The sequence below is a fragment of the Typopeltis vanoorti genome, chromosome 12 (genome assembly GCF_054136105.1).
Source record: "Typopeltis vanoorti isolate ZY-2024b chromosome 12, IOZ_Tvanoo_1.0, whole genome shotgun sequence".
Taxonomy (NCBI): domain Eukaryota; kingdom Metazoa; phylum Arthropoda; class Arachnida; order Uropygi; family Thelyphonidae; genus Typopeltis; species Typopeltis vanoorti.
The window spans coordinates 11,631,258-11,658,947 of NC_143560.1; the positions used below are offsets into that span (position 1 = coordinate 11,631,258).

Below are 27,690 nucleotides of genomic sequence, written 5' to 3' on the forward strand. Positions count from 1 at the left end.
CTTGATGGGGAGGAGGTGGAGAGGATCCAGAGGAGAGTGACCAAGATGATAGCAGGTCTGTGGAATGAACCGTATAAGAACAGGTTGAGGTTTGTGAGTTGCAAAAATTGGTTGATAGGAGGAGGAGGGGAGATATGATTGAGACATTCAAATTACTGAAGGGTTTCTATAAAATTAATTCAGAAGATATTTTTGAGAACAGGGCTGGTTGTGGGAGGACTAGGGGACATCCATGGAAACTGGGCAAAAGTGTGGTTAGTAAAGGTGTTAGAGCTGGGTTCTTTACTTTTAGAGTAGTGAATGAGTGGAATGCGCTCCCTGAGTCTGTGGTGGATGCTGTGACAGTGAATGAGTTTAAGGCGAGGTATGATAGATACTGTATGAATGTCAAATAGTTGTGATGAATATGATTTGGGGCCTCCCTCGATGAGTCTAATGACTCCCTGGAGTTGCCCGTAATAATAGTAATAAAAAAAAAAATATCCATATTGATAATTACTAATTAATTGTTGAGTCTCCAGTTAAGAAAGAAGTTTGCTCTTAAAAGATAACTGACAGTTGCTTTCATCTTTCATATATTTCCCTGGAACTTTAATAGTGTTTCTTTTTACTCATACAGATATGACCGAGACATGTGGAAGGATGCATATGCTGCATGACTCATTCCTATGTTCTCTACATGTGTGTGAAACCGTTATTTAAAAAAAAACTGTATTAAGTTGGCAATCCTGATTCACACAACAGTTACTAGCATATACCTTTTGCATCCTGTGAATAATTTACAACTGAAATTAAATATTTAAACCCAGGGCACAATAACAACCTTTATGTGATCTTCTCCAGCTAAAGATCTCTCTCTCTGCTCACTTTATTGCCTTCATTCGCTGCCTCTACTGTTCTTCAAACTCCAATGACTTCACTGATCTCTTTGACTACCTATCTCTGAAAGTCAATTGCATACAATTTAGCTACCCCAACAGTAAGATAATCTTCCTCGGCGATTTAAATGTCTATAATTCCAACTGGCTTCGCTTCTCCAACTTCACAGACCAAACTAATAAAGAAACTGAACTGTTTGTTATTAGCAATGATTTAATATAAATTGTCCATGAACCTCCCAGAATTCCAGATAATCCTCTTCACTCTCTGAACACCTTGAAGAAAGTTGGGCAAAATAGTTCCAGTGCATAAACCAAGCTCCGAGATAGAGGTGGTCAAATTACAGACTAAGCAGTATCTCAGGAGGGATAAGAGAATTAGAGAGGTTTATCAAAGACAAAATTTAGGATAATATACATACTCTAACTCTACCATAGTCAGTCCCAAGCCCGGTTGAGAAAGGAGGATAGTGGGAGAAACCTGAGGAGGAAAATAAATCATCCTGTCTCAGGAAGTAGGATAACAAATCAGGTAACCTTAACTTCTCCCACAACATCAAGCATAGGCAACGTAAAGAGAGACACCTCTATTATGCTAGAACTCTATAGGCCAGTCACCTGCAAGTTCGAATTAAAAATGATTAAAAGACTTCAAAGTAAACAACAAAATCGGATGGAACTATAGGAGAGGTTTACGGATTACAGTGTATGGAACATGGAATTGAGGCTTAAATGGAAAGGAAACTGAACTAGTTAGGGAGATTAAGAAGACAGCAGTGCAATATTTGGCAATCACAGAGACAAAGAAAAATGGACAAGGTGTTTTTGGAGGATGGATATTTGTTACTATACAGTGGACTACCAGGTAATGAGAGGGCAAAGGCAGAAGTTGGATGCCTTGTTCATAGTGGAAATATAGACAGGGTTAAGGGATGGGATTTTATTCGTGAAAGGCTGGCGTTGGTCCATATAAAACAGGAGGAGAAGGAAGAACTGAGAATGATAATTGTTAATGGGCCAAATGAGGATGAACAAAAAGAAGTAAAGGAAAAATTTTATAAAACATTACAAATGACAATAGATGAAACAGAAAATGAATATATTATCCTTGGAGATTTGAATGGAAGGGTAGGAAGGAACTGGAGGGAATGAGAGAATGTGATAGGTAGATATGGAGAAGAGGCTGTCAATAATATTGGAGAAAGAATACTGCAACTCTGCACAACAAATGATCTTGTAATTGCCAATACAAAATTCCCCCATAAGGATATTTACAAATATACAAAAGCATCATCATCCAGGAAAGAAAGATCTATAATAGACTATATAAGAAAAGCTAATAAGAAAAAGAGATGTGCAAGTTAAAAGAGGGACTGAGATTGGAAGTGCCATTATGTGCTTACAGTACAGAGAATAGAAAAACTTGAGCGGGAAGAGCAAAGAAATATCCAAAAAAGATAAAGATGAAAGTGAAATATTATCTTCTCAAGAAGGAAGAGATTAAGAAGAAATATCAAGAAATAATAATGGAAAGAATAGAGGAAATAAAGATCAGCAATAACATAGATGAGACACGTGGAGTATCAAAGATAGGATTGAAGGAAAAGAAAAACAGTCTGGTGGACAGAAGAAATCAAAAGAGAGATACAGGAAAGGAAGAAACTTTGGAAGAAGTATTTAAGTACAAAAACAAGACAGAAAGACAAATATTATGAACAATATAAACACCAGAGAAATAAAGTTAAGAATATTGTAAAGAATGTTAAAGAGAATCAAAAACTGTTTTAAAAAGTACTAAAAAATATGGGAAAAGAGAAAGAATGCCCCATAAAATTCATAAAGGATAAAAATGGAAAACCACTCATGTAAGAGAAACAAATAATGAAGAGATGGAAGCAGTATTTTTCAGAATTACTGATATGTGAGAGGGAAGATTAAGAACAATCCTGGACCCATATTGAAACACAGAATCAAGAAGGAGCAATAGGCATAGAGGAATTGCAAGCAGCAATAAAGAAAATGAGGTTGGGAAAGGCAATATTACTCCAGAAATGCTTAAGTATATTGGACCAGTAGGTGAAGACATGCTCCTAAAAAATTATTAATATGACTTGGAACAGGAGAAAATATCCAAGGAAACTGGGAAATATCAGAATCATCCCTATATTCAAAAAGGAGATAATAGAATGTGAGAAAATCATATTATGTAAGAACAGCAAATGCAGAATCAGAAATATTTAAAACTACAGCTGGAGTAAAACAAGGCAATATACTATCATCATATATTTTCATTATTTTAATGGATGATGTAATTAAAGCCTGCAAAATGCAAACAAAACAGTATCAAGTTGGAAATTGGAAAACAAAATCTGTGAAGATATCAGATTTGATATTTGCAGATGATGTAGTACTCGTGGCTTCATCAGAAATGAATCTACAGTATGATCTAAATGTATGGAGTGAAGAAACAGAGAAAAGAGGGATGGTTATAAATATAGCCAAGACCAAAACAATGAGGATAGATAAAGTGCATCAAGAACATAATCTCAGTATAAAAGAACAGCATCAGACAATAAAATTCAAATATTTGGAGTGATTATAAATGAAGATGGAAGAATAGATGAAGAAATAAAAGCTAGAATTAATAGTGCTGGGAAAATGTCATGCAGTTAACTGCAGATTTTTAAATAGAAATGTAATAAGTAAAGGAATAAAGAAGGCTATATTTAAAACAACATTTGTACCAAATCCTCACATATAGATGTGAAACTTAGACCTTGTCTGATAGACATCACAGTCGGTTACAGGCAATGGAAATGAGGTACCTCAGGAAAATAGAGAAGAAAACAAGGCGAGATAGAATTCGTAATTCAACTATAAAATAAAATCTCCAGATCAAACCATTAATAAAAAGCATTGAGGATAGCCAGCTTAGATGGTTTGGACACAAATAGAATGGATGATTCGAGAATACCAAGACAGGTATGTTGTGCAAGAAGTGAGGGGTACCTGGCCAAGAGGAAGACCCAGAGCAAAATGGGAAGATGGAGCTAAAAAGGCTCTGAGAGAGAGAGAGAGAATAGAAAAGAATGGAGAGTGGTCTGCAAAACCTTGACACCATAAAGGTAAAAGAGGAGGATTAAGTAAGTAAGTAAATATCTATGGGGACATCATGGCTTGTGAAGAGTAGGTCATGAAGGGTTAGTAACTAACTTATGTTTCATAACAGAATGATAGCTTGAGTTGAATAAAGGGAATGACAACACGATACTGCTAATTTTGAAGCATTTGATAAGATACTGCATAGAGTTGTATCATATAAATTGGAACAAATGAAGATGGATGTGAAGCTGGAGATATGAATATGAAGGTAGCTTATGGACAGATACCAAACAGTAACATATGGAAGAGCAGCATCCAGGAAAAAGCAGGTGACTAATAGTGTACTTGGACCACTGCTATTTAATTTGTGCATGAATGATATAGGAAAAGATTTGATGAGAAATATGAACTGAACTAATAGTTTAGGTCATATTTCTCTTCAAATAGTAATGGTAATAATAGTAGCATAGTAGCTAATCAAGGCAATGTAGAGAGCTTCCAGATTTAAATAGGCTGACAGTATGGGCAACAATATAATGTGGAAAGGTGTCGAGTTATGCATTGTGGAATGAAATGATTACAAGTTTTATACTACACAGATGGAATGTACTCTGCAAAATTGATGAAGTTAGGGATTTGGGAGTGATGGTAGATAGGGAGATGATGTTCAGAGGGCATATTGCAAAAGTGGTCAAGGTAGCTCATAGGATTGCTTGGTTATTTGAAGATCACACAAACAAGCAGAAATACAGAAGTTATCGTTCACTTTATGTGGCTTTGATATGGTGATATCTAAATTACTGCATAATGTTCTGATCATGGTTTCTGAGGGATGAGGAAGTCGCAGAGAGGATCCAGAGGTGAGTGATCAAGATGGTCAATGGTCTGTGGAATGACAGATTGAAGGTTTATGGGTTTCAGAAGTTGGCGGCTGATAGGTAAAGATGAGAAGACACAATAGAAACATTTAAATTACTAAAAGAGTTTTACAGGCCTGATACAGAGGAAAGTTCCAGCATTCAGCTAGAAACTAAGAAATCCATCCCTGGAAACAGAGTAAGAACATGGTTAGTAATGGCCTCTGGACTAGATTTTCACTTGGAGAGTGGTGAATGAGTTGTCAGAGTCTGTTGTGAGTAATCTATTAGTGAGCACATTCAAGAAGAGGTATGATAGGTAAGTTTTGGTCTCCTAATGAGTCTGGATACCATGGAGATTCCCATGCAACAACAATAATAAATTTGGACCAACCATATGCAGTTTGATGTTAAGTTTACTGAACTTCATCTCCTCTACTTTTATCTCTATAATAGTCAATCCATTTCAGTATTTCTGAAAAATCATTTGGTTTTTAAAGTAAGTTCCTTTTCTCTTACCATCCTCCATTTCACTAATGATGCTTGAGTGTTAACAGTTTCCATATTTTCCATATGGGAATTGTTATAGAACAAAAAATAGGTAATCAACTGGATTAATGTTTTTTTTTTATGAGACTCTTACTCATGAGAGGTTGTAAACCTATAGTACACTAGTACATGGTTGAACTAAGGATTTCTGCTACGTGGAAATTTTTCGAGCCACCACTAAGGCACGCACGGGGGGGCAAGTAGTCTTATGCTTGGTGATGAAATTCATCTCTCACTTAAAGACAATACAAACTTCCACATGTCATGATGGGATTCAAACCCACAACCTGTAGGTCAGAAAGCAGATATACTAACCACTCAGCCAACCAAGCTGGCTGATTTCAGGTAATTCTGGACTTTAAAAAAAGCACTTCAAGGAAAATTTCTTTTATTTATTTCAATTTAGATCAATATATATATATATATATATATTTTTTTTTTTTAAGTTTTTTGTAGTTAAGATCAATATTTTCACATACCTTGCATCTAAGACATGAGTACTGTCCCAGCTTATTGCATGACTGGCCTATAAAATATCATATTTGAATGATCAGTACTTAAACTTAAAATAAATTTAGGCTGTATTACTACAATTAGACACATTTAAAAGTGATGATAAAATTAGAAGAATTATTATTTAAAAATTAGCTCTAGAAAAGAATTTTCCAAGCAAATGACAAAAATCAGAACAGAGGTACATTAAATTGTGAAAGTAACATCTAGAAGATAAACTCATGAAGATAAAGTCTGAAGGTAAGCCAAGTTACTCTGTTATGTGCCAAATGGTAAAGATCAGATGGTTCATGAGTCTCATTTAAGTTTGTTTATGTATTCCTACACTGTTTTCTTGGTCTGCTTCTTTTTCTGTGTCCATTAAACTGTAGACAGCAAGAGCACTGAATTGTTTTTTTCTGAATGACAGTATTAGGAATGTGATCTTGCCATGTGTATTCTAGTAATGATCAAAGTCACGTTGTCCTAAAGCTATTGATAATATTAACTGCTTATTGAGTAGTGATGTTTCGTGTCATCTGGAAACTACATGTAATGTAGGCTTCACTGGTGGTTTTGTATAGATGGATTTTGATATCTGTGATGAGATTAAATTTCCAAATATTAGTTAGATTTTATGGAAATGAAGAATTTATTTAAGCTTTTATGGAACTCTATTGATATAGAGACCAAGGTACTGAAAATCTTTTACTTATTCAAGGGCATGGTCATTTAGATTTCCTTCTGTTCTGAAGTGGTGGGGGATAAAATCTAAGCCATACTTCCCAGTTGGTGAACCTAGGAAATTTTGCATATACTTCCAATGGTGATTCCAGGCAATATATCCTCTACAATAAACTATATTATAGCTCCTCCCCACCAACTTATGCTATGTATAAAAAATCCACCTGATATGTGGATTTTTGCAGATTATGAAAGGAACAAGATATACTGCAGTGCAACTTCCATTCCTTTTGCTCAAAGAAGTTATGAAGCATGTCAGTGAAGGCCTTTGAGGAAGCCCACAAACTAAAGCAGGAAGAAATCATGTTCTCACTATGAAAAAAAAATTGTTGCAGTGAACTCATTCACTATAACAAACTACCAAAAAATTCACAGCCTCCATCGAGTCAAAAGACTAATCCAAGAGGTCTTCCCACACAAACTAGAGTAGCTATCATATTTTACTTTAAACAGATTCAGAAATCTCACTATCTATTCTGGCAATACATTCCATTCATCCATCATGCAAAATACCCTGCTCCACACTTCCTTACAATTTGTTTATAATTTCCAGGGAAGATCAATTGGTTTCCATTACCTACTATCTTGTGCAATATACCTCTACATTAAATACTATATTATAGCTCCTCTCTACTTCCTATCTGTGAAGCTCTACTTGTGATCATATTCACTCACTCTCAGAGACAGTATTTTTCAAAAACAGTATAAAAATAAGGAACCAATATTTGTAAAGAAAAGGCTTGCAAGTGACTTTAACTGTTACCAAAACATTTTCCAAATTATATATCTATATTTTAAAACAAATTTTAAAGATGTCTTTAAAAATTAATTTCTCTGTGCAAATCTCTACCCTGGAAAACAGAGTAAAATGTTAGGTTGACATTTATGGGCCATGTATAAATTTTAATCCTTGGAAATACAGAAGTATAATGTAGAAGAAGAAACTGTCCCATAAAAAAATATATATATATAATTTAAATATTAAAAGAACAGAAGTTGTTCAAATTACACAGCTTAATATTCTGAATGATCACATTTGAACAACCCATCAACTAACAGTCAAAAAGTATTTAACCAAAAATTCATTAACTGTATTTCCTGGCCCATGTTTCTGAAGAACAAAGAAGTTGAATATAGATTTCTGAATTAACATTTTTCTGCATTACAACTTGTATTGCATTTTGCATTTATTTTTAATAACATCTTTCTCTTAATTTCCATAAAAGTGAAAAAGAAGGATGTGAGGAGTAGATTTTTTTTATATGGAGCTGTTGGTGAGTGGAACACGAGTGGAAAACCGATTCCATGGAAGTTACCATAATAATAATAATTTCTCTATAAGATGCGATTGTACTCGAATAAATAACATTAAAAAAATTTGCAAAAATTATATACTGTAATAACTTGTTCTGGCTGAATGGAATTTCAGATTTAGGTGACTCAATTTTGGTTTGGACTGAACCATTTCTAGTAAAAAGTGAAGAATATAAAGAAAAACACATCAACAATTCATGAGCACATAACTTTTGATACATTGTGGTCAGAATTTTACAAGAATATCACCATTCAACAGAATAATTCTTTGAATAACATAATTTGAAATGGACGTTAAGAAAGTTTTTATGAAAACAACAGAAATATCAAGAAATAATTAAAAAATAGATGCTGAACAATTTTAAACCCTACTGTATGTAAACAATTAAAAGAACTTATTGTATGAGGTGTATTTAGTCATATGAATATGATGCAGTTTAGTATATTTTGCTGTTGAACAGGTACCAAGTTCAAGACTGGATGATGACATTTTTTTTTTTCAATATAATTCCATTTCTATTGACAAAACAATTCAAAATAATAATAATAATTTCCCATATTAAGAGAACTAAATTAAATTTGGCATTTAGGATTATTTCCTTACCCATTACTTCTAAATTCTCAAACTCAATAACATAATAAGATATTGTGCAGAGCAAGGTGGGAAAAAAAAGATAAGTTTTGATATTAATTATTGGGGATTTTATTATAATTTAGGGTAAATTCAGCTTGAGTTAGTTACAATTGAGTATGGAGCATTTGCATTGTGAAGTTGTTAAGTCTAGTACTTTTTTGAATATTGTGTGTGTGTGTGTGTGCATTGTACTGTTTCTTTCTTTTGATCATGACATCTGCCATACCTCCATTAACTAACATTATTGTCTGGCCTGCCAACATTTAAAGTTACAGTTTGCACAGTATCACACAAGTTTTGTATCATCCTGTGCTTGCAGCATGTATGCTTCCTTTCAGTTAAAAATATGTTACATAAGAATGAAGGACATGATAGCAAGAATGTGTCAAAAAAAAGAGAGAGAGAGACTTGGAATATGTGGATATTCGGAGTGTATTGGAGGATAGAAAAGAGCTGTATGTAAGAGACATGCATTTGAACATAGAAGGGCTAAGCATCTGGAGAGATTTTTATTCTTTGTGCAAGTGAGTGTGTTAGGCCAGGAAAACTAGAAATACTATGGCAGATTGTAGCAGGAGTGATCTCTTGTAGAGACAGTCACTTGGGAGATAGAAGAATGTATGGTTTATAGCAGAGTCAACTGCATTCTGGAAGGTATAATAATAGGCATAGAAATGGTGATAATGCAATTGTTTCCTTTTACAAATGCCAGGAGAATCAGGAATAAAGGGAATGAATTAGTGTTACTGGTAGTCTCAGCCTGTCTAAAGATTTCTGGAATCAGTAAAACATGGCTGACAGAAGATGATGTCCTGACAGGGACAGGAATAAAAACAAAGGTATAGTATGTTTCAGCAAGATAGGAAGGGCAAACAGGGTAGAGGACACAACTCATCATCATCTATCTTTTATGATAGATGATGAGTTGTGTCCTTTCAGAGTGGAGAATTTGAAAGGAAATGGCACTAATAGTTTTGAAAGTGTACAGTGTGAGGTGAGCAGGAAAGCAAGCCAGAGGGTGATGAGCAGGAAATGGTTAAGCAGATCAATTTTATGACCATTACAGGATATTTTAACTATAGCAGTATATACTGGGCAGAGATAACAGCATATGGTAGTAAGGGAATGGAATTTCTGGAATTATTAATGAAGGATGAATGATAAACATAATAAATATCCACAGCATATTTTATATCAACTAATCAAAGAATGTTTGTGTTTTGACACTTAATGCTTCAGAGTGACTGTGAGTTGACAAAGCTATAAATCTATTCCATGGTGTCTCTATGCTGAAGTAAAAAAATCTGCCTAAGAATTACTGTCTTCTATAGTGCAATACCAAGTATCTCATACTTTATAACTTCACATACTCTTGACCACTTTCAAAATAAGTTTTGAAGATAACATTGATAATTCAAAATAACACTATATATTTATTATCCTTCCTTTTCATTAAAAAAAAAAAAAATTCTTAATTTGTATGAAACACTCAATGTATACCTGATACACACACACACACACACACACACGCGCGCGCAGTTATATTTAAGGCAGAGGGGATGACATTTTTCCAACATTTGCACATAAATAATCAGTAATAGTTGTTGTTTTAAGGGAACAACTTTAAAAATATCATTTTCAATGATATTGTTCATAATTATTTTTCAATAATGTTCAGTACCATCCTGGCTTTCAGAGATTTTTCTTACGATGTTTAACTGCATCTATGGCTATCTTTAGTGGTCTCTGCAGAGATGATTCTCAACTAGCTTTGTTGAGCTAGTTGAGAACCTGAACTAGGATTTGCATTTCTTTTACCTCCACTGAGAATGCTTTCAATAATCTCTTCCTCTGTGGTGCACACTCCTAACATTCCACATATTTACAGTAGTAATATCTACATAGTCAAACTCTGACAAACAGTACTTTCTTCTTAATGTTTCATTAAGCCCTGCTGTTCCTCATGACCATCATTTATAATCTTAGCTTCCATGGGCTGACTTGCTTGGGTTGCAAATCTGCATGTCTGAAACAGTTAGTAATGATGTTATCAGTAATTTCATTCCATGCTGCAGAAGCTAAGTGCATAACACCAAGTACATCAATATGTACAATTTATACAATATGGTTCAGAAGCATGTCATGAATGCTTGGATTATTCCTAGGTCCACTGGCTACATTAAAGACGTAACTTAAGGGGGGGGGGGGTCAAGCTTCACCAAGCAAAAACCATTAATTTCTATATGAGCAATGCAATAGTAAAATTTTTCATCAATTTCTTATCTTATTTAAGTCATCCAAATCCTGTCCCACTTTTCAAAAAAATGTCTGCTGTCATCCAAACTTTCATTTGCCTAATACTTGGTTAGCAATGTTTAATGTCTTTGAAGCATCCAAATTTTTTTGTACTTGCCAATCACCAACAGTTCAAGTTTTGGTGTGCTTGTAATGCTTGCACATAGCAAAACTGTAATACTTTCTTTCACCAAATGAGTAGAAAAGCTTATGTGTTGGCAGTTCATATTGTTTTATTTAACAATATTAATTCCCAACCATCATCCAGCTCAACAATATGGTATCCTAAAAGCAAACTCACAGAGCTACAGCTATCTGTTCCAATAACAATGCTCTCACCAGTGAATTCGCTTGCATCACACTTTGTTAGCCACTGGCTATAATCTACCAAAAATAGACAAAATACTAAATGCTTCATGGAAATCTCCTTCATTGCCTAACATGTCAGACTACAGTTAAACTGTTACCATCCCATACATTTAGAGCATATCCAAAAAGATATCTACAGTGCTTAATAAATATCAGCTCCTCACTGTATTTAAATCATATATGAAAGTGGCAACTCTCATCCATTCACCTAAGGAAAAACTCCTTTATCACATTAACTTGGCTTGCTATAAACAGACAGGGAGAACTGTGGATACCTGCTTTGGATTAAAAATACATTTGGCACTATCGTTATGGCAAGTTGGGACTAGCAGACCATACCTTGCATACCACTCACACAGGATCAAATGGAAGAAAACAAAAGTGCAGCACAGAAGTCATTATTAAGTGAGAGAGAGAGACTGTTTTGGAATCAACAGCAGAATTAAAACATTCCCCAAACCTCAACAAGTATGGCTGTATCAATTTACAAAAATCTGGGAGCCAGTCATTTTAAGATCAAATTATTATTACACCCTTCATGGAGTTGGCAGACTCATTGTGGGAGGTTCATCCAACTGATAACATCCTTCCTTCATACAGAATCTTAAAATCCTTAATACTTCCTGCATTATATTCACCCACAATTCTTAATGTTCAAAATCTACTACTCATACCCCTCTTCGCCATATGCTTACATAACTTCCAGGAATGGCCTCTGGTTCTTTCCCTCTCACCTTCTACTCTTTTTTATAATTTCCTCTGATTAATCTCTGATAATCAGAGATTAATCACAGACCTCTGTTTAATCCGATAAAAATCCCCTCACTAACTTAAAATCTCTATCATATCACCTTTTTTCCTTCTATCCACCACTGCTCTGTCATACATAGCTTGCTGGTATCGTTCAGAGAGCATCACTAATCAATCTACATAATATACTATTTATTCCCATCCTCTGCAGCTTGTACACCAACTGATCATGTGGCAATCTATGAAACGCTTTTTCAAAGTCCAAGAATATCCCTGTATATGATTCTCTCTTATTGCACAGACTTGTTACCTTATCATAAAATGCAAGTAAATTGCTAAAACAAGACCTACTCTCTATAGATGCTGACCATCATGAAGACTACTATGTCCATACCCAATCTCACATTCTATTCCTAACCAATCTCTCTAACATCTTCACTACAACTGCAATCATACAGACTGGTCTATAATTGGAAACTTCTGTCCCAGTGGTACTATTTTGCCTTCTTTCCACTCCTTAGGAATCTTACCCACTGCAAGACTTTCATTAAGTAACGAGGTCAAGGACACAGTTAACTGTTCTGCACATTCTTTAAGAATAAGTGGTGATATATCATCCATTTCCACAGTCTTATTAACATTCCAATTACAACATGATACATCTCTGATTTTTTCACTTCCAATTCTCCTAATACTTGCCTCCCTTCTATATATTGCATGGCATCATTTACACTAGTATGATATATGCTGATGAAGTGCTTATTCAATAATTCCACCATATCTTTTGCCAACGGTTACTCTGCTGCTATGACTATCTACCAGTGTCAACCTGTATTTCCATATACAAGTAGTCAAAAGGTGTCACACCTTATTACTAAAATACTCTAGATTAGAGATAGATGTTGAAAGTTTTTTCACTTGGTTATACTATAAATTAAAGATGGATAAAGGATGAAACATTGTGGTGGTGTTTGTGTTCAAAGAAATATTAGAACATCACAATGTTGTTTACAAATTTCCTTGCCAAAAAAGACTGTGATGTCACCTACACAGGTTCTACTATCAGGTCCTTATAGGCAAGACTACAAGAACACTTCTGTGATTGTAACATCTCTATTCCAGAACATTTAAACAATAAAAAATGCAACAACCAAAAGAAAAACAGAATACAAAACACAGGGAAAACAGAAATAGCAGTCTACATGCTTGAACAGAAACATACCCTCTTCATATCAACAAGGCCATAACAGTAGATATCCAAGATAACGAAACAGAAACAGAATAAACAGTGAATTAGAATATAGGAAACGATAGCCATAAAATGTGACAAAAACTCAATAAATGTCCACCGGCCCTACATAACTCCAAGAGTTGTAAGCCCCATAACATAAAAATTAGGTCACGACTAAAAGTTCTTTTAACTTTTTTTTTTCTTCAAATTTTCACCATGTAGGATATGCTGAGGCATTTTTATCACATATCTTTTTTAAGGATAGTCCATGATAGGTTTTAAAGCACTGTACTCAGCCGTTGGAATACTTGAAATCCAATTCCAGTTTCAGATGAAGTGCAAACATTTCAGCACTGAATTTCAAAATGTTGCCCTCCACAGACACTTCCTTGCTCAAGCAAACTTCATCCAAGTTAGTAATGCATTTTCTAGTACCAGATATTGTGCAGGAATGATTTCTTTTTGTATAAGAGATACTGAAAAAAAAGTATAGCATTACGAAAGAACACTTTTCGTGATGCTATGCTTTTTTTTGTAACTTTCACTGTTCCCACATAGTCATTTCTCAGACGATCCTTTCTGGTCACACTGCACATCCACCTAAGCATTCTCATCTCTGCTACTTCCATCCTGCTGATGTTATTTTTCCTCAGGGCCACAGTTTCTATAGCATACGTCATAGCTGGCCTCACTGCTGTCCTGTAGATTTTTGCCTTTCAGATTGATCAGCACCCTCTTATCGCATAACACTCCAGCTATCTCCCTCCAGTTCCTACAACCCGCTTGTATCCTGCATCCGACTTCCTTCTCAGCTCCTCCATCTTCTTCCACTGTTGAACCTAAGTATCTAAAGTCCCTCACCTTCCTGATGGCATTTCCTTCCAGCTCCAGATCTGTCTCCTAGCCACCCCCCCCCCTGTGCAACACATATACTCTGTCTTACTTCTGCTCAGTCTCGTACCTCTCTCTCTTCCAGTACTTTTCTCCATCTTTCCAGTTTAGTTCCTGCTTCTTCTCTTGAATCTGCACACAGCAAGATGTCATCTGCATACAACATTGTCCAAGGCGCATCTTCTCTCACCTCCTCCGTAACCACCTCCATCACAATGTTAAATAGAAACGGACTTAATGCTGACCCTTGATGCAAGCCAACTGTTACTTGAAAACTTTCTGTCTGTCCCAGACAGGTCCGAACACTTGTCTTCACATTTCTGTACATCTCCCGCACCAACTTGACATATTTCTTCAGAACCTTCTTCTCCCTCAGACACCTCCAGACTTCTTGCCTTGGCACTCTATGTATGCTTTCTCCAGATCAATAAATTCCAGATGTAGCTCACGTTGTTTCTCTCGAAACTTTTCCATCATCTGCCATAACCCAAAGATAGCATCTGTTGTTGATCTACCAGGCATGAAGCCAAATTGTTCCTTTGCAATCTCCACCTCCTTCCTCAATCTTCTATCAAGAACCCTTTCTAGGATTTTCATTGTGTGGGACATCAACTTTATTCCTCTGTAATTTTTACAGTCTTGTGCATCCCCTTTACCCTTGTAGATGGGGACAAGAGTACTCTCCCTCCATTCCTCGGGTATATTTTCCTGTTGACAAACTTTCATGAACAGGTTCCACAGCAGGTCAGTTTCATTTCAGTGGCCAAATATATCTTTTTACTCAAATGAAATGCCATAGCAATAAAGCCTTAATTGTAGAAATAATGTTGAAAAGAACAGAATTTTCATTGTTGTGCTTGTCACTGTGTCGTTTCCTTCCAAAACCAAACCAAAAAAATAGTTATATATGCTGTACAGTGTGTATATTGCTTACATTAATACATGCACTGTAAAGTGAGAAGTATTTACCAACTTCCATCTCCTAGTGATAATCTTGTAAATAAGGACACTTGGTTGATACTAGCCAACTTGACTATCTTAATAAAAAACAAAGTATAAAAAAAAAGAGTATAAACAGAGTATGTGGTATACATTAAAATGGTGAGAAATCTTTTTTGAATAAAGAAACTCTCTGGATACTGAGAACCAGGTGTCCTTAATTACTAGATTATTGTAGGTACTTACACAAATACAAATTTCTGACATATACCTGTATACAGCATATACATATAACCACACTGGATTTGCTCTGGAAGAAGACACCACATTTATAAGTGCAATAATAAAAACTTTATCCTGCTCAACATTCTGAAATTAGTGCAGAACACGTTCATTCAGTACTAAATGTATTGATCACTAAAGGTGATCACAATTTGACTTGGAACTGGAAGGTAGGATAATAAATTAATATAAAACTAGCAATCAGCAGCTATTTTTGTAAGTAGAAAAAAATTGAAAAAGAAATAATTTCTTTTTCAATTGTTAATGTATAAAAATAATGTATAAAAAAAGGTCATTTTTTTAAAATATAAATTGACTGAAAGGTATACAATTTTATTTATGACAAACACGATCAAGTGAAGTCATCCATGTCGAAGTTTCTGGAACAGAAAACTACATAGACACTGGAATGCAAACAAATAATTTACAAGTTAACCAACATTTCACTAGCTCAAGCTAGGTAATTTAACACTACACACTCAGTGAAGACACAAACTGAAATGACTTGTATAATAGGAACAGTCACGTGCATGGAGGGTGACAGTGGTGCTCTACATGGTGATTCATGTTGTTAACACTAATGGGGTAGTGTAACAAAATCTATGTAAATTCATAAATCAGTTCTGTTACAGTTAACTGAGTCCTGTACAAAATATGCCACTTCCAGGAATAGTCTCTCCAATTTAAATTGAGATTTGTGAAGTAGCTTTGCTTTCTTTCATCTTATGAAGTGGTCTTTCTTTAAGGCATGTTGAGATAGTCTGATTGTTTGTTCCACATGTATATTTCATGTTCTTTTTTTTTTCCTGAACAAAGTAGTTCATCGTGCCCATCCAAAATATTGATTTTGGATAGAACTAGTATATCATCTACTGGGACATGTAAAAAAAGGATGACATCTTTTTTTAGATATAGATGGATTGATACAGTAAAATGTGCCTTGGAAGACAGAAATATAAGACCTGATAACATTGGAGTCTTGACAGGTAACAGACTGATTTGGAGGAAAATTGTAGATAGGAAGTTAGTAATGATGTAGTACTATCATATCCAGTACACCCCTTGAGGATATATATCAGGAATTTGATGATGATGATGACTACCCACCATACCAGCTTTGCTTATTACGAGGGTGGTTTCATAAGTTTCTGGCCTGACTAACTTGATTACGGATTCCAGGACTTCTCTCCGATTCCCTTGGCAAAGCTCTAAAAACTTGTGAGAACAGGTCACATGATTCTCCTTCTGAAGTGAAGGGAAAAGTTTGGATACCCACCTTGCATTGACCATCATGTGAAGCTTCTCGCAAATTATGTGAAATATGGTTGTTATAGAAAGCCCCAACCCTGCTGAGATTTCTTTAAGCTTCAACCATCTGTCATTGAGCAGTTTCTCTTCACCAAGAGAGATATCTTTCTCAGTCATCACTTCAGCCAACCATCACAAGGATCATTTTCGATGCTCTCTCTTCCTAGGCGAAACTGTTTGGCCCATTCCTTCACGGTGGAATATGAAGAAGAAGCTTTCCCCCATAAACACCATCCAATCACTGTGTTTGAAAGCACTTGGAGAAAAAAACTTTATCACAGCATGGTACTCAATTTTTAACATTATAGTCATATAGTGTGCCACGTGTTAGTCAAACAAGGGTCTCCAACTGAATGACGCAGGTAGAGAGTTGAAAGTGTTGTTTAATTTTGATAGTATATATCAGAACACAGAATTATAAGTAAATAATTATTTATTGACTTATTGCTGATATTTCACTAGTGTTATAACCAGCATCTTCCGAGCACAAAAACACAGTTTGTCACAGTTTGTTACAGTTTGTTACGCGAGACTATAACAACATGGTGTAACAAAGGGACTAGTTTAATAAAATTGTAGCAACAACACAAAGACTAAAGTACTAAAAAACAGAGAGAGAAAGCAGGTACTAGTTATGTCTTAAGACAGCCATATTTGTTGAGATTCGGAGTATGTTTTAAGGCTTCTGTTGCTTCTAAGAACAATCTCTCTGACTTGTAAAAGCTTCTGTGCAGTACTCATTTTCTTCCAGTTGATCCTGTGTGCAGGGGTATCCAAAGCATGGTCTGCTAGGCCCAACTTGCCATAGTGATAGTGCCAGATGTATCTTTTATGTTCATTGATGCGGATGTCCACAGTTCTTCCTGTTTGACAGTAGTAGGCTTGATCACACGATCAAGGTACTTCGTAGACTCCAGGAAGAACTGTGGATATTTGCATCAGTGAACATAAAAGATATATCTGGCACTATCAATATGGCAAGTTGGGCCTAGCAGACCATGCTTTGGATATCCCTGCACACAGGATCAACTGGAAGAAAATAAAAGTACTGCACAGAAGCTTTTACAAGTCAGAGAGATTGTTCTTAGAAGCAACAGAAGCCTTAAAACATACTCCGAATTTCAACAAATATGGCTGTATAAATTTGCCTAAGATTTGGGAGACAGTCATCTTAAGACATAACTAGTAAATGCTGTCTTCTCTTTTTTTTAGGACTTTAGTCTTTGTGTTGTTACTACAATATTTTTTTTTATAGATAGAGGATGCCTAATTAGGACTTTAGTCTTTGTGTTTTTGCTACAATTTTGTTAAACTAGTCCCTTTGTTACACCATGTTGTTATAGTTTTGCGTACTGTGACAAACTGTGTTTTTGTGCCCTGAAGATGTTGGTTATAACACCAGCAAACTATCAGCAATAAGTTAATAAATAATTATTTACTTATAATTTTGTATTCTGATATATATATATATATATGCCCTTTTTAAAATTAAACAACATGTACGACGAACGAATAAGCCTTTCTACCGAGTTGAAACTGGTATACTAGGCTCCCCATTGATGGTGCTATCTGTCACTCACGGCATTTTAAAATTGGCACAAATTTTGTATGTCAGACTGGAAACTTTTGGAACCTACCTCATATATCGTCTATTTCCAGATTTAACTTGCCTATTGTTTAGCTTTAGTATGTAATAACTAGCCTTTTTATTATTATTTGGAATCTTACTTTTTTTTTGCATACTATTTCATATATAAAAATGTCCTGATTTGTTCTTTATGACAGTGCTGGTATAGCATATTACATTTTCACTTACAGAACAGATGTTTGTTTTAAACTTTATTTTTGCCAGTAGATATGTGGGATCAGTCAGTTTGCATAATAACCTCATCTTTCTTTCTCTCTAATTGCACTTCCATGGTCTAGATCAAGAATTCGCACTAAGCTACACCCCTCCCTTCCTCTGTAGATCTCACTTCATGAAAAGAGTGCTAATTTGGTTTCTCAATTTAAGTATTTGCTAGCATTTAGGTGTTGAGTGTTTGGTTTGCTAGCAAACCAAAGCAAAATCTGGTTTCTCAAGTTAAGTGTTTGCTATCATTTTGTGTATATTTATTTTGTACTGAAATTTGAGAACTGTTGTATTCTGGTATTTTTACATTTAACATTTATATTATCATGATGTATTTTCTTTTATTCTGAATGTCGTTGTTGGTCTGTTTCTTATTGTCTAACAATTGAGATCATTTAAAGTATTTTAATTGAAGCAAGCCAATTATACAGCTAGGTCACGATTAACGCAATATTCGATTTCGTGAGAATTGTACAGCCATACCAGGTCATCTTTAATGCGAACCAAAATTCATTTAATACAAAGTTATTGCATGTGCTGTTGAGGTTACCAGCTTACTGTTAGAGTTTTTACACAGTTAGGGCTTCAGATTTCACTTGTTTATCTACATATGTGCACATACTGCTGCCTTTTGTGATTTGTTTTAATAGTTTTAAGAGGTATCCCTAACAAGATGGACCAAAGGAAGATTAATTTTCAAATAAAAAGAGTAAGAGCAAAAAAGAAGAGACTCCTTAATACTTGAGACAAAAATTTTAAGTGACTGAGCAAAATGAATGTGATTATAGCAATTCTAAAATAGGACGAGATGTTGGAATGCCTGAATCTACAGTACGGAATATTTTAAAACACACAAGGAAAATAAAAGAAAATAAAGAAATAAAGTTGCGTCAGCTTTTTGTGATTTGCAAACATCTACAAGTAATAGAAGTTTACAGTGATAGAAACAGAGCATCTTTTAACTGTATGGACTGAGAATTGCAATCAAAAACATATCCCCATAACAGAGCAGCCATTGAGACAAATGTTTAAATTTGTTTAAGAGAGTGAAAGAAAAAATCATAATAATGAAGCATAATTCATTATAACATATTAATATCAGAAACACATTCAATATTTTTATTGTACAATTTTCAGCTAAGTTTCATAGCCATAAGCAAAGTGGATATTAGACCCAGCATTATTTCAAAGCAGAATGTAGAAACTACGAAAGTTTCATAAGGTAAGTTGACCAGGGAGCTTATGGGAATACATTCCCCATTAACGAGCTGCTTTAGTGTGGACTACTTAAAAAACATTGGCACTGCCCAAGCATTTATATATTTGCCTTTTATTAGTCCATCTTGATAAGGATAAGGTTTCACTAACCTGACAGCTGTTTCAAACTAGTTAGTTCTCTTCAGAGACCATGCAGAAACCTAAAGAGAGCAAAAAATCTTGCTCAGTACTAAGGAACTTATAATGTCAAAGTGTATTTTTCGCAAGTGAACTCTTGGTCAGTGCATAAAAGTAATTACTAAAATAAAGAGCCAAAAGATTTTCTTCTAGAAAGAAAGCTGTGAAGCACACATTCACAACCTGAATCTGAAGAAAAATGATTGCCTAAAACATTCTAAATTTTGGGAAGTTATATTAACCAATACTAACCATTCATATGTTCCATAATTGTAATTAAATATCTATTAATGCAGATGGAACTATTCTCCAGCAGCCAATATTGCAGATAATATCACGTGCTTTCAAATAAATTGTTCTTTTTTTGAGTTTTCCAATAACTGTATTGACAATGGCTATGAAACTTAGCCGAAAATTTTACAATAAAAACATTGATGCAAGTGTTTCTGGTATTAATATTTTATAATGAATTCCTCTGCTGCTTATGGCTGGATTTTGAAACAACATGAAGTATAATGAAGTAAAAAAATAAGAATAACCCTAACGTTGATCGAAGCATGCAAATCAGCTGAGATTTGCATGCAGAGTGCTTTATCCACATCTCATGTGGATAAAGCACTCTGCGTCATCTACCAGATTATGTACTGGAAAACTCAAAAAAAGAACAAATAAATTGTTCTTTTTTTGAGTTTTCCAATAACTGTATTGACAATGGCTATGAAACTTAGCCGAAAATTTTACAATAAAAACATTGATGCAAGTGTTTCTGGTATTAATATTTTATAATGAATTCTTCTGCTGCTTATGGCTGGATTTTGAAACAACATGAAGTATAATGAAGTAAAAAAATAACAATAACCCTAACGTTGATCGAAGCATGCAAATCAGCTGAGATTTGCATGCAGAGTGCTTCTTTATCCACATGAGATGTGGATAAAGCACTCTGCGTCATCTACCAGATTATGTATGAAGAGTTAAAGAAAGAGAAACCAGTTCAGTCTATGCTGCTAAAATATTTCAAAAGACAATAAAGATGTTTTTGTTGGTGTAAGCTTATTTTCAGGAATGATATCTAGAATTTTTTTGTTTTTATTTTGCTCTCTATAACTACTGTGCGACTTTTTTAACAATAAATTTAAATTACAAATATATTATTTTTATCCTTTGCTGTAATATTTCATTAATAAACATATAGAAACTTATGTTTAATAGATAATATTTCTTGAAAATTTTTTTCCTATTACTTCTCTAAATAAATAATTTTTATGGCTATTTTGCTTATTTTTCTTTAGGAGTGGCATTTTTATGATGTCACTGGCTTTTTACTCAATTTTTAGGGTATTACTGATGTTTTAAAGACAGATACATGAAGAATATAAGGAAGGAATAATTTTGGACATGCCTTTGTAGGATGTTCCTGGTTGTCTTCTTACTGAGCATCATCCAGCATAAGATGATAAACATTCATATTACTCCTGAAGTATGACTGAAAGGAGGGGGGGGGGAGTTGGAAATGTGGAGATAGAGAGATGTGGGAGAATAGGGGTAAGACAAAGGCATGTGAATGTAAAACCCAGGTTTCAAGGGTGGGGCTGTGAATTCTTTGGAAGATGAAAGATAGAAATTTTTGGGGAAAGGAGAAGGATAGAATATGATGAAACAAGATTACGGGTGGGAGTAACAGGGTACTACTAAAGAAAAATTGGCAAAACTTATGTTTAAAATTTTTTACTGCCTATTTTCTGTGAGCTGGAATCGATTACTATATTTTACATATAAGTTTGAATAGAGTGAATTCGAATAATGCAACCTTCATGGAATTATCTACATAATAAATTTTATCAAGACTGTATTCAACATATTACATTTGGATTTTGTATGACTATTCAGTTCTAGTTGCTTACAAAATGTTCAATACTAAAACTAAAAATAGTCAAGGTTATTATAAAGTAAAATAAAGTAAGTAAAGGGTATTATAAAATAATTAAAAAAAAGGCAAATCTTTATTAAGCTGAATGACAGTGATACATAACATAATGAAATCATTTAAAAATTGTGCAAATTAAAAGAGATGCTGCGTAAATAATTAACTTTTTGCTGTGGATTGTCAATTCAACAAATCTATCAGTAACATCGCTCATTGGAAAAAATGCTAATGCTATGAAGCATTTACTTTTCGTGTTGAATCAGCATCTGTTTGATAGCGTAACTTCAAACCAATGGCAACAATTTTGTGATAAAGATTTTGTCCCATATGAAATAAACAACCTGTTATAGTTGTTGATGTAAATGTATTAGAAAAAGCGCTGATAATTGCTTTCTCAAAGTCAACCATTAATGTTTCGGGATCTAATGATGAACGTAAGCCCTTTAAGGCACTGAATAATCTGTTGTAAGTTAATTCTGATTTTCCAGGAAGCAAAGCAAAAAACAGCCATGGAATCCTTAGGGGTCTCATGCCAGTCCCAAGCCTGGATAAAGGGGGAGGGTTGGTCAGATTGAGTGTGAATACTCTGGCCGTAAAGAAAAAACACGATTGTTATCTGATGCATATACGATCAACGGCTACAACATGCCAGCTCAGACATCACTCGGATCAACAAGCTCCGTGATACCAATCGAGTGATCGGGGGTTGGATAGAAAAGTGGGATACCAAAAGGAAACAGAAACTAACAGAACTATTATAAGTAGCAACATGGAATGTACAGACACATTGGATGGCTGGAAAACTAGAGTTACTTCATGAGGAAATGAAGAGATATCGGTGTGATATACTAGAACTGGTGGAGTTGCGATGGACATCAGCAGGAAAGATAAATAGATGTGAAGTCATACGGTCATGGCATGACACCCAGCATGAAGCAGGAGTTGGTTTCCTTCTTAACAAAAAAACTAGAAAGGCACTCTCAGGCTTCGAACCAGTCAATGAACGAATCATAGCAGCAAGATTTCAAGCAAAACCATTTAATATATCAATAGTCCAGATATATGCACCCACATCTGACAGCACAGATGAGGATATTGACTTATTTTACAAAGATCTGACAGAGGCAATAGAAACAATACCAAAGCAAGATGTACTGATCTGTAAGCACATGATGATCTGTAACACAAAGATTCCAGCAAAAAGAGTGTAGAAAATGGATGATCGAATGATGGGAAAACCAAGAACATGATTGATATGATTATGATTAAAAGAAGATGGATAACATCAGTACAGCCGTGTTGAACTTTTCAAGGAGCGGATATAGACTTGGATCATAGTCTAGTTATTGCAAACATCAAGTTGAAATTAAAGAAGAAAATATAAACCCCATCATCAGAAACGAAGAAAGCAACAATAAGTGAAGCAGAAATAGGAAGAAGGTACAAAACAGTGTTAGAGGAGAAAGTTAAAAGTGTAGACAAAGAAAAAAATGTGAATCTAAGAGTGAAAGGAGTAATGAAGGTGTTAGAAGATGCAGTTGAAGAAAGAGTACCAGAAGAAGAGAAGATCAAGAAGAAATGGATTAGACATGAAACACTGAAGTTAGTACAGAAGAAAAGAATGTTGAAGATAAGAAGGGATACATCAGAACAAATAGAAGAGCAATATAGAAGAAAGTGTAATGAGGTGAAAAAAGCAGTCAGCTGGATAAGATGAAATGGTTAGAAGCCCAATGTAATAATATAGAACAGTACTATGGAAAGCAAAAACTAGGGAGGTATACAAAATGATTAGAACCATTAATAGAAGATGGCAACCAAAACAGACCACAATTAAAGATGAAAAAGGCAAAGTATTGATGAATAAATAAAATTGTACAGTGATAGCATTGGGAAACTGACTGAAGAATTGAAGTAGATATCACCACCTGATAATGAGTATGATATGGAATCGCTCGATTGGTATCGTGGACCTTGTTGATCCAGGTGACATCTGAGCCAGCATGTTGTAGCTGTTGATCGTATATGCATCAGATAACAATCGTGTTTTTTCTTTACGGCCAGAGCATTCACACTCATCTGACTGACTCTCTTCCTTTATCCAGGCTTGGGACTGGCATGAGACCCTTAAGGATTCCATGGCTTCTTTTTTGCTTTGCTTCCTGTCAAATCGGAATTAACTTACCGCAGATTATTCAGTGCCTTAAAGAGCTTACATTCATCATTAGATCTCGAAACATTAATGGCTGACTTCGAGAAAGCAACTATCAACGCTTTTTCTAACATATTTACATCAACAACTATTACAGGTTGTTTATTTCATATTGCACAAAATATTTATCGCAAAATTGTTGCTATTGGTTTGAAGTTACACTATCAAACAGATGCTGAATTCAACATGAAAATTAAATGCTTCACAGCATTAGCATTTTTTTTTAATGAGTGATATTACTGATGGATTTGTTCAATTGACGATCTGCAGCAAAAAGTAAATTATTTATGCAGCATCTCTTTTAATTTGCACAATGATTTCATAATACCCTTTATCATCCATTGATTATTTACAAAAATTAATGCAACAATCTTACAGCGAAAATGTCTCCAAGTGTAAATGTTTGTGGTGAATTTTCCGGTCACACCATGTGGGTACAGTGTGGACTACAATGTTTCTGTAGGCTGTTGGCAAAAGCTTCAAATTTGTCCAAGTTATGATAAACCTGACCACATTCATGGACTGCAGGGGAGGGGGTTTACGGTCTGTGCATACAGCTTTGTTCATTTTCTGGAGCATCTGGTCTTCTGTGTTTAAGAACAAGTTTTGTCTCCCACTGCTGATTTCAATAGTTTTTTGTTACAAAAATCATGTTTTTGTAACATATTGAATTTGTAACGTTTTGTGCATATTGAATTTCCTTTGTAGCACTGTCAAACACTTGTCAGTGTTCTGTGGTATTGGCACTGGCTCTGTTCTTTTCTAAATCAGGTTTTTAACCTCATCTGGAAGTTGGACAGAGTTTTATCTGCTTTTCCAAACTTGAAATTGACTTATTTTTTCCTTTGATTTGATGGACAGAACTGGACCAAGAGATTTGTGTAGATGATCATTAGTTTTGTCCAGTTGATGGTTGGGATCCAATATGGGTTGTGATCAGAGTTGAGGTCAACCATCAAACTTATTTGGTATTGATACACAATATTTTCTAGTATTGCTATGTCAAGGACACAGTGGTATAGCTAGAACTTTTGCCGCCCAGAGCGGTCCCTGAGTTTGCTGCCCCCTCTCAATACACACCAAAAATACTATAAAAAGTCAAAACGACATATAGGGAAATAAATTAAAACAGTATGTTTATTTTTGAAGTAAAATTTTAATTTCAACATTCTAAAATGTTATTTTTCTTGCTTTTCTGTTAGCAAAATCGTTGATGACATTGGCGAAGTCTATTTTATAGTAAAGTAGGTAAGTCTTAATCAATCTTATTTAGAAAAACTCCTCTCACAACTAGCAACACTTAACAGCAATTTTGAGGAAAATTCGCAGTAGTATTACAATATTTGGAAACGAGTTCTAGAGACTGTATTTTAGAATTAACTGCAAAAGTTCAAAAAGGTTCAAAGTGCTGCCTGGGGTGGACCAATCCCCCTGCATCCCCCTAGCTATGCCTCTGCAAGGACATCAGGGAGTTCTACTACATTGTAATATGTGGGTTCTGGAGGTCCTATAAACATAGTGTTCCTGGTGGAGCAAAGTCACTGAGAATCCTATGTTTCGAATCATAGTTTTGCTGTTCCAGACTGTGTGCTTTGTGTGTTTAGGTCTCCTGTTCTGTCACTTCTTGTTTCATTTAACAAAATAATTACCCTAGACGTCTAGATACTTCTTCTTCAGTTTTCACATCACCCTCATCATCTCTAATAGCTTTTATGATGCTCATCTCATAGCACTGCTTGGTTTTTGCCTAGAATTTCAGTTAAGTTTGCTTCCAGTAATTGTTTGTTTGAAAAGTTATATATAGAATATATTTTCAGAGGACCCGCATTTGTGGTTTGGACTTCCATCCCTATGATTCCTATGTTGGTGGTGGTGGGATTTATAATTTCATTATGTTCTATATATGGGGCTTGGCAAATATGGCCATTTATGGCCATATTTGTCATATGGCCAAACAATGAAGCCAGTGTACAACTTTTATAGCTATATATTTGAGCATTTCTTCTCAAATTCACCTATCCAACTGCTTTTCCATAGTTCTTCTACATCAAGTATTGATAAGTTCTCTTGACTACATTCTTCTTCAATATTTTCTATCACTGTTCTGTCATATCTTGTTTCATTTAACAAAGTAATTACCCTAGACATCTAGATACTTCATCTTCAGTTTTCACATCACCCGCATCATCTCTAATAGATTTTATGATGCTCTTTCCTCCATTTCTAAGCAATAACTTTTTCAATAGCATCCAGAAACATTTTGTCACCTTCCTGATTTTCTATTATCTTCTTGACAAAGTTTTCCCATGAATTTAATTACCTGAATCCAGAAATTGTCTAGAGTTGGTAAAGCAAGTTTTTTTTAGCATTGTGAATTGCAGGTCTATGTTGTAAGATAAACAACTTTAAGTTTAAAGCAGGAATTAGAAAGAATTTGTTTAATATTGCACTGTGATTTAAGTAAAATAAACATGTTTTGTTTGTTTAAAAACTATCGCCTGCTTTGACCAATGCCCTATCTCACAAAAATAACCGAACCTGTGTGCTTAAATCAGAGAAATTGCCACGCCTGACTATTTAAGGTATTATTTTTGAAAGTGATCTATTCTATAAGTGTTATAACTATTCTTCTTGTGCCATAATTTTAATTCAGGATGGCGCAGTCGAAAAAACAAATAAATTTTCCCCGAATTATATCGCATGGGAAATAGTTAACACTGTATCCATGAATTGCCTACTCTAGAGGTCTTTTATTAACAGGGCTAACACTTGTAGGTAGTATAAAGGATTACAAGAGGGGACTAAAATCGGCTTAAGATAGAAAAAGGTAAAGAGAACTTAACAGAAATATTTAAATGAGTAGAAGTAAGGTAGACATAAGAAAGAGAATAAGATAAATAAATAAACTCTTAGAATATAACAAAGGTAGCAGTTCGGCTACCTTTGTTATATTCTAAGATCTTTCCCCGGCAGTTTGACATAATAAAATTAAAATAATAAAAATAAATAAATAACATAAATTACAACACTTTCATAGTCTCTACAAACATTCAGCTTGAATAATGATGGATCTGGTATCCACTTTACCTATGTAATTTTTACATCACCAAAATGAAACCTTTTGGCTCTTTCTTTAGTAATTTGTAGGTTGTTTGTATATTTAAGATATTTTTTAAATATCTCAAAGTTTTCTTAGAACTGTTCTTTTCAATATGATATTCAATTTCATTCTGCTGAAAACTCAATGATGATATTTCCTATTTCCAATTCCCTGTATGTTCTTGTTTTTTGAACTAGTTTGATGATATCACTATAAACAATAACACTGTCAATGAGAATTTACTTATGTCTCCTTTTCAAAAGAAATGTGTGCATTTTATGTCAGAACATGGTATTGGTAATGACTAGTCCTGAATAAAAATCGGGTAGGTATTTACTATTATTATTACCTTTGCTTTTTTATACAAATTTTCCCAAAACTTTTAATGCTTGTCATTTCTAATTTGATAAACAGGAATCTCTTCAGATTTTATTTAAAAAAAAATTTTTTTTTTTTTATAAACGAGAAATCAAGTGAAATATATAATCTATGTAAATGAGAATCAAGTATTTATGCTTATAAGCTCATTCATACTGATATATGAAATAGCACTAGAAATAAATTAAATG

At 34.5% G+C, this 27,690-nt stretch overlaps 1 protein-coding gene across 2 annotated transcripts in view; it reads right to left on the reverse strand.

The window, feature by feature from the left end:
- Noa36 (zinc finger protein 330 homolog Noa36) overlaps window positions 1–27,690 on the reverse strand; it is a 269,801-nt gene that overhangs the window by 128,990 nt on the left and 113,121 nt on the right. For both annotated transcript variants that reach the window (XM_090401473.1, XM_090401474.1), the window contains exon 8: window positions 5,866–5,912. In XM_090401473.1, the coding sequence (XP_090257599.1) occupies window positions 5,866–5,912 (47 nt within the window). The remainder of the gene's footprint in view (window positions 1–5,865; window positions 5,913–27,690) is intronic.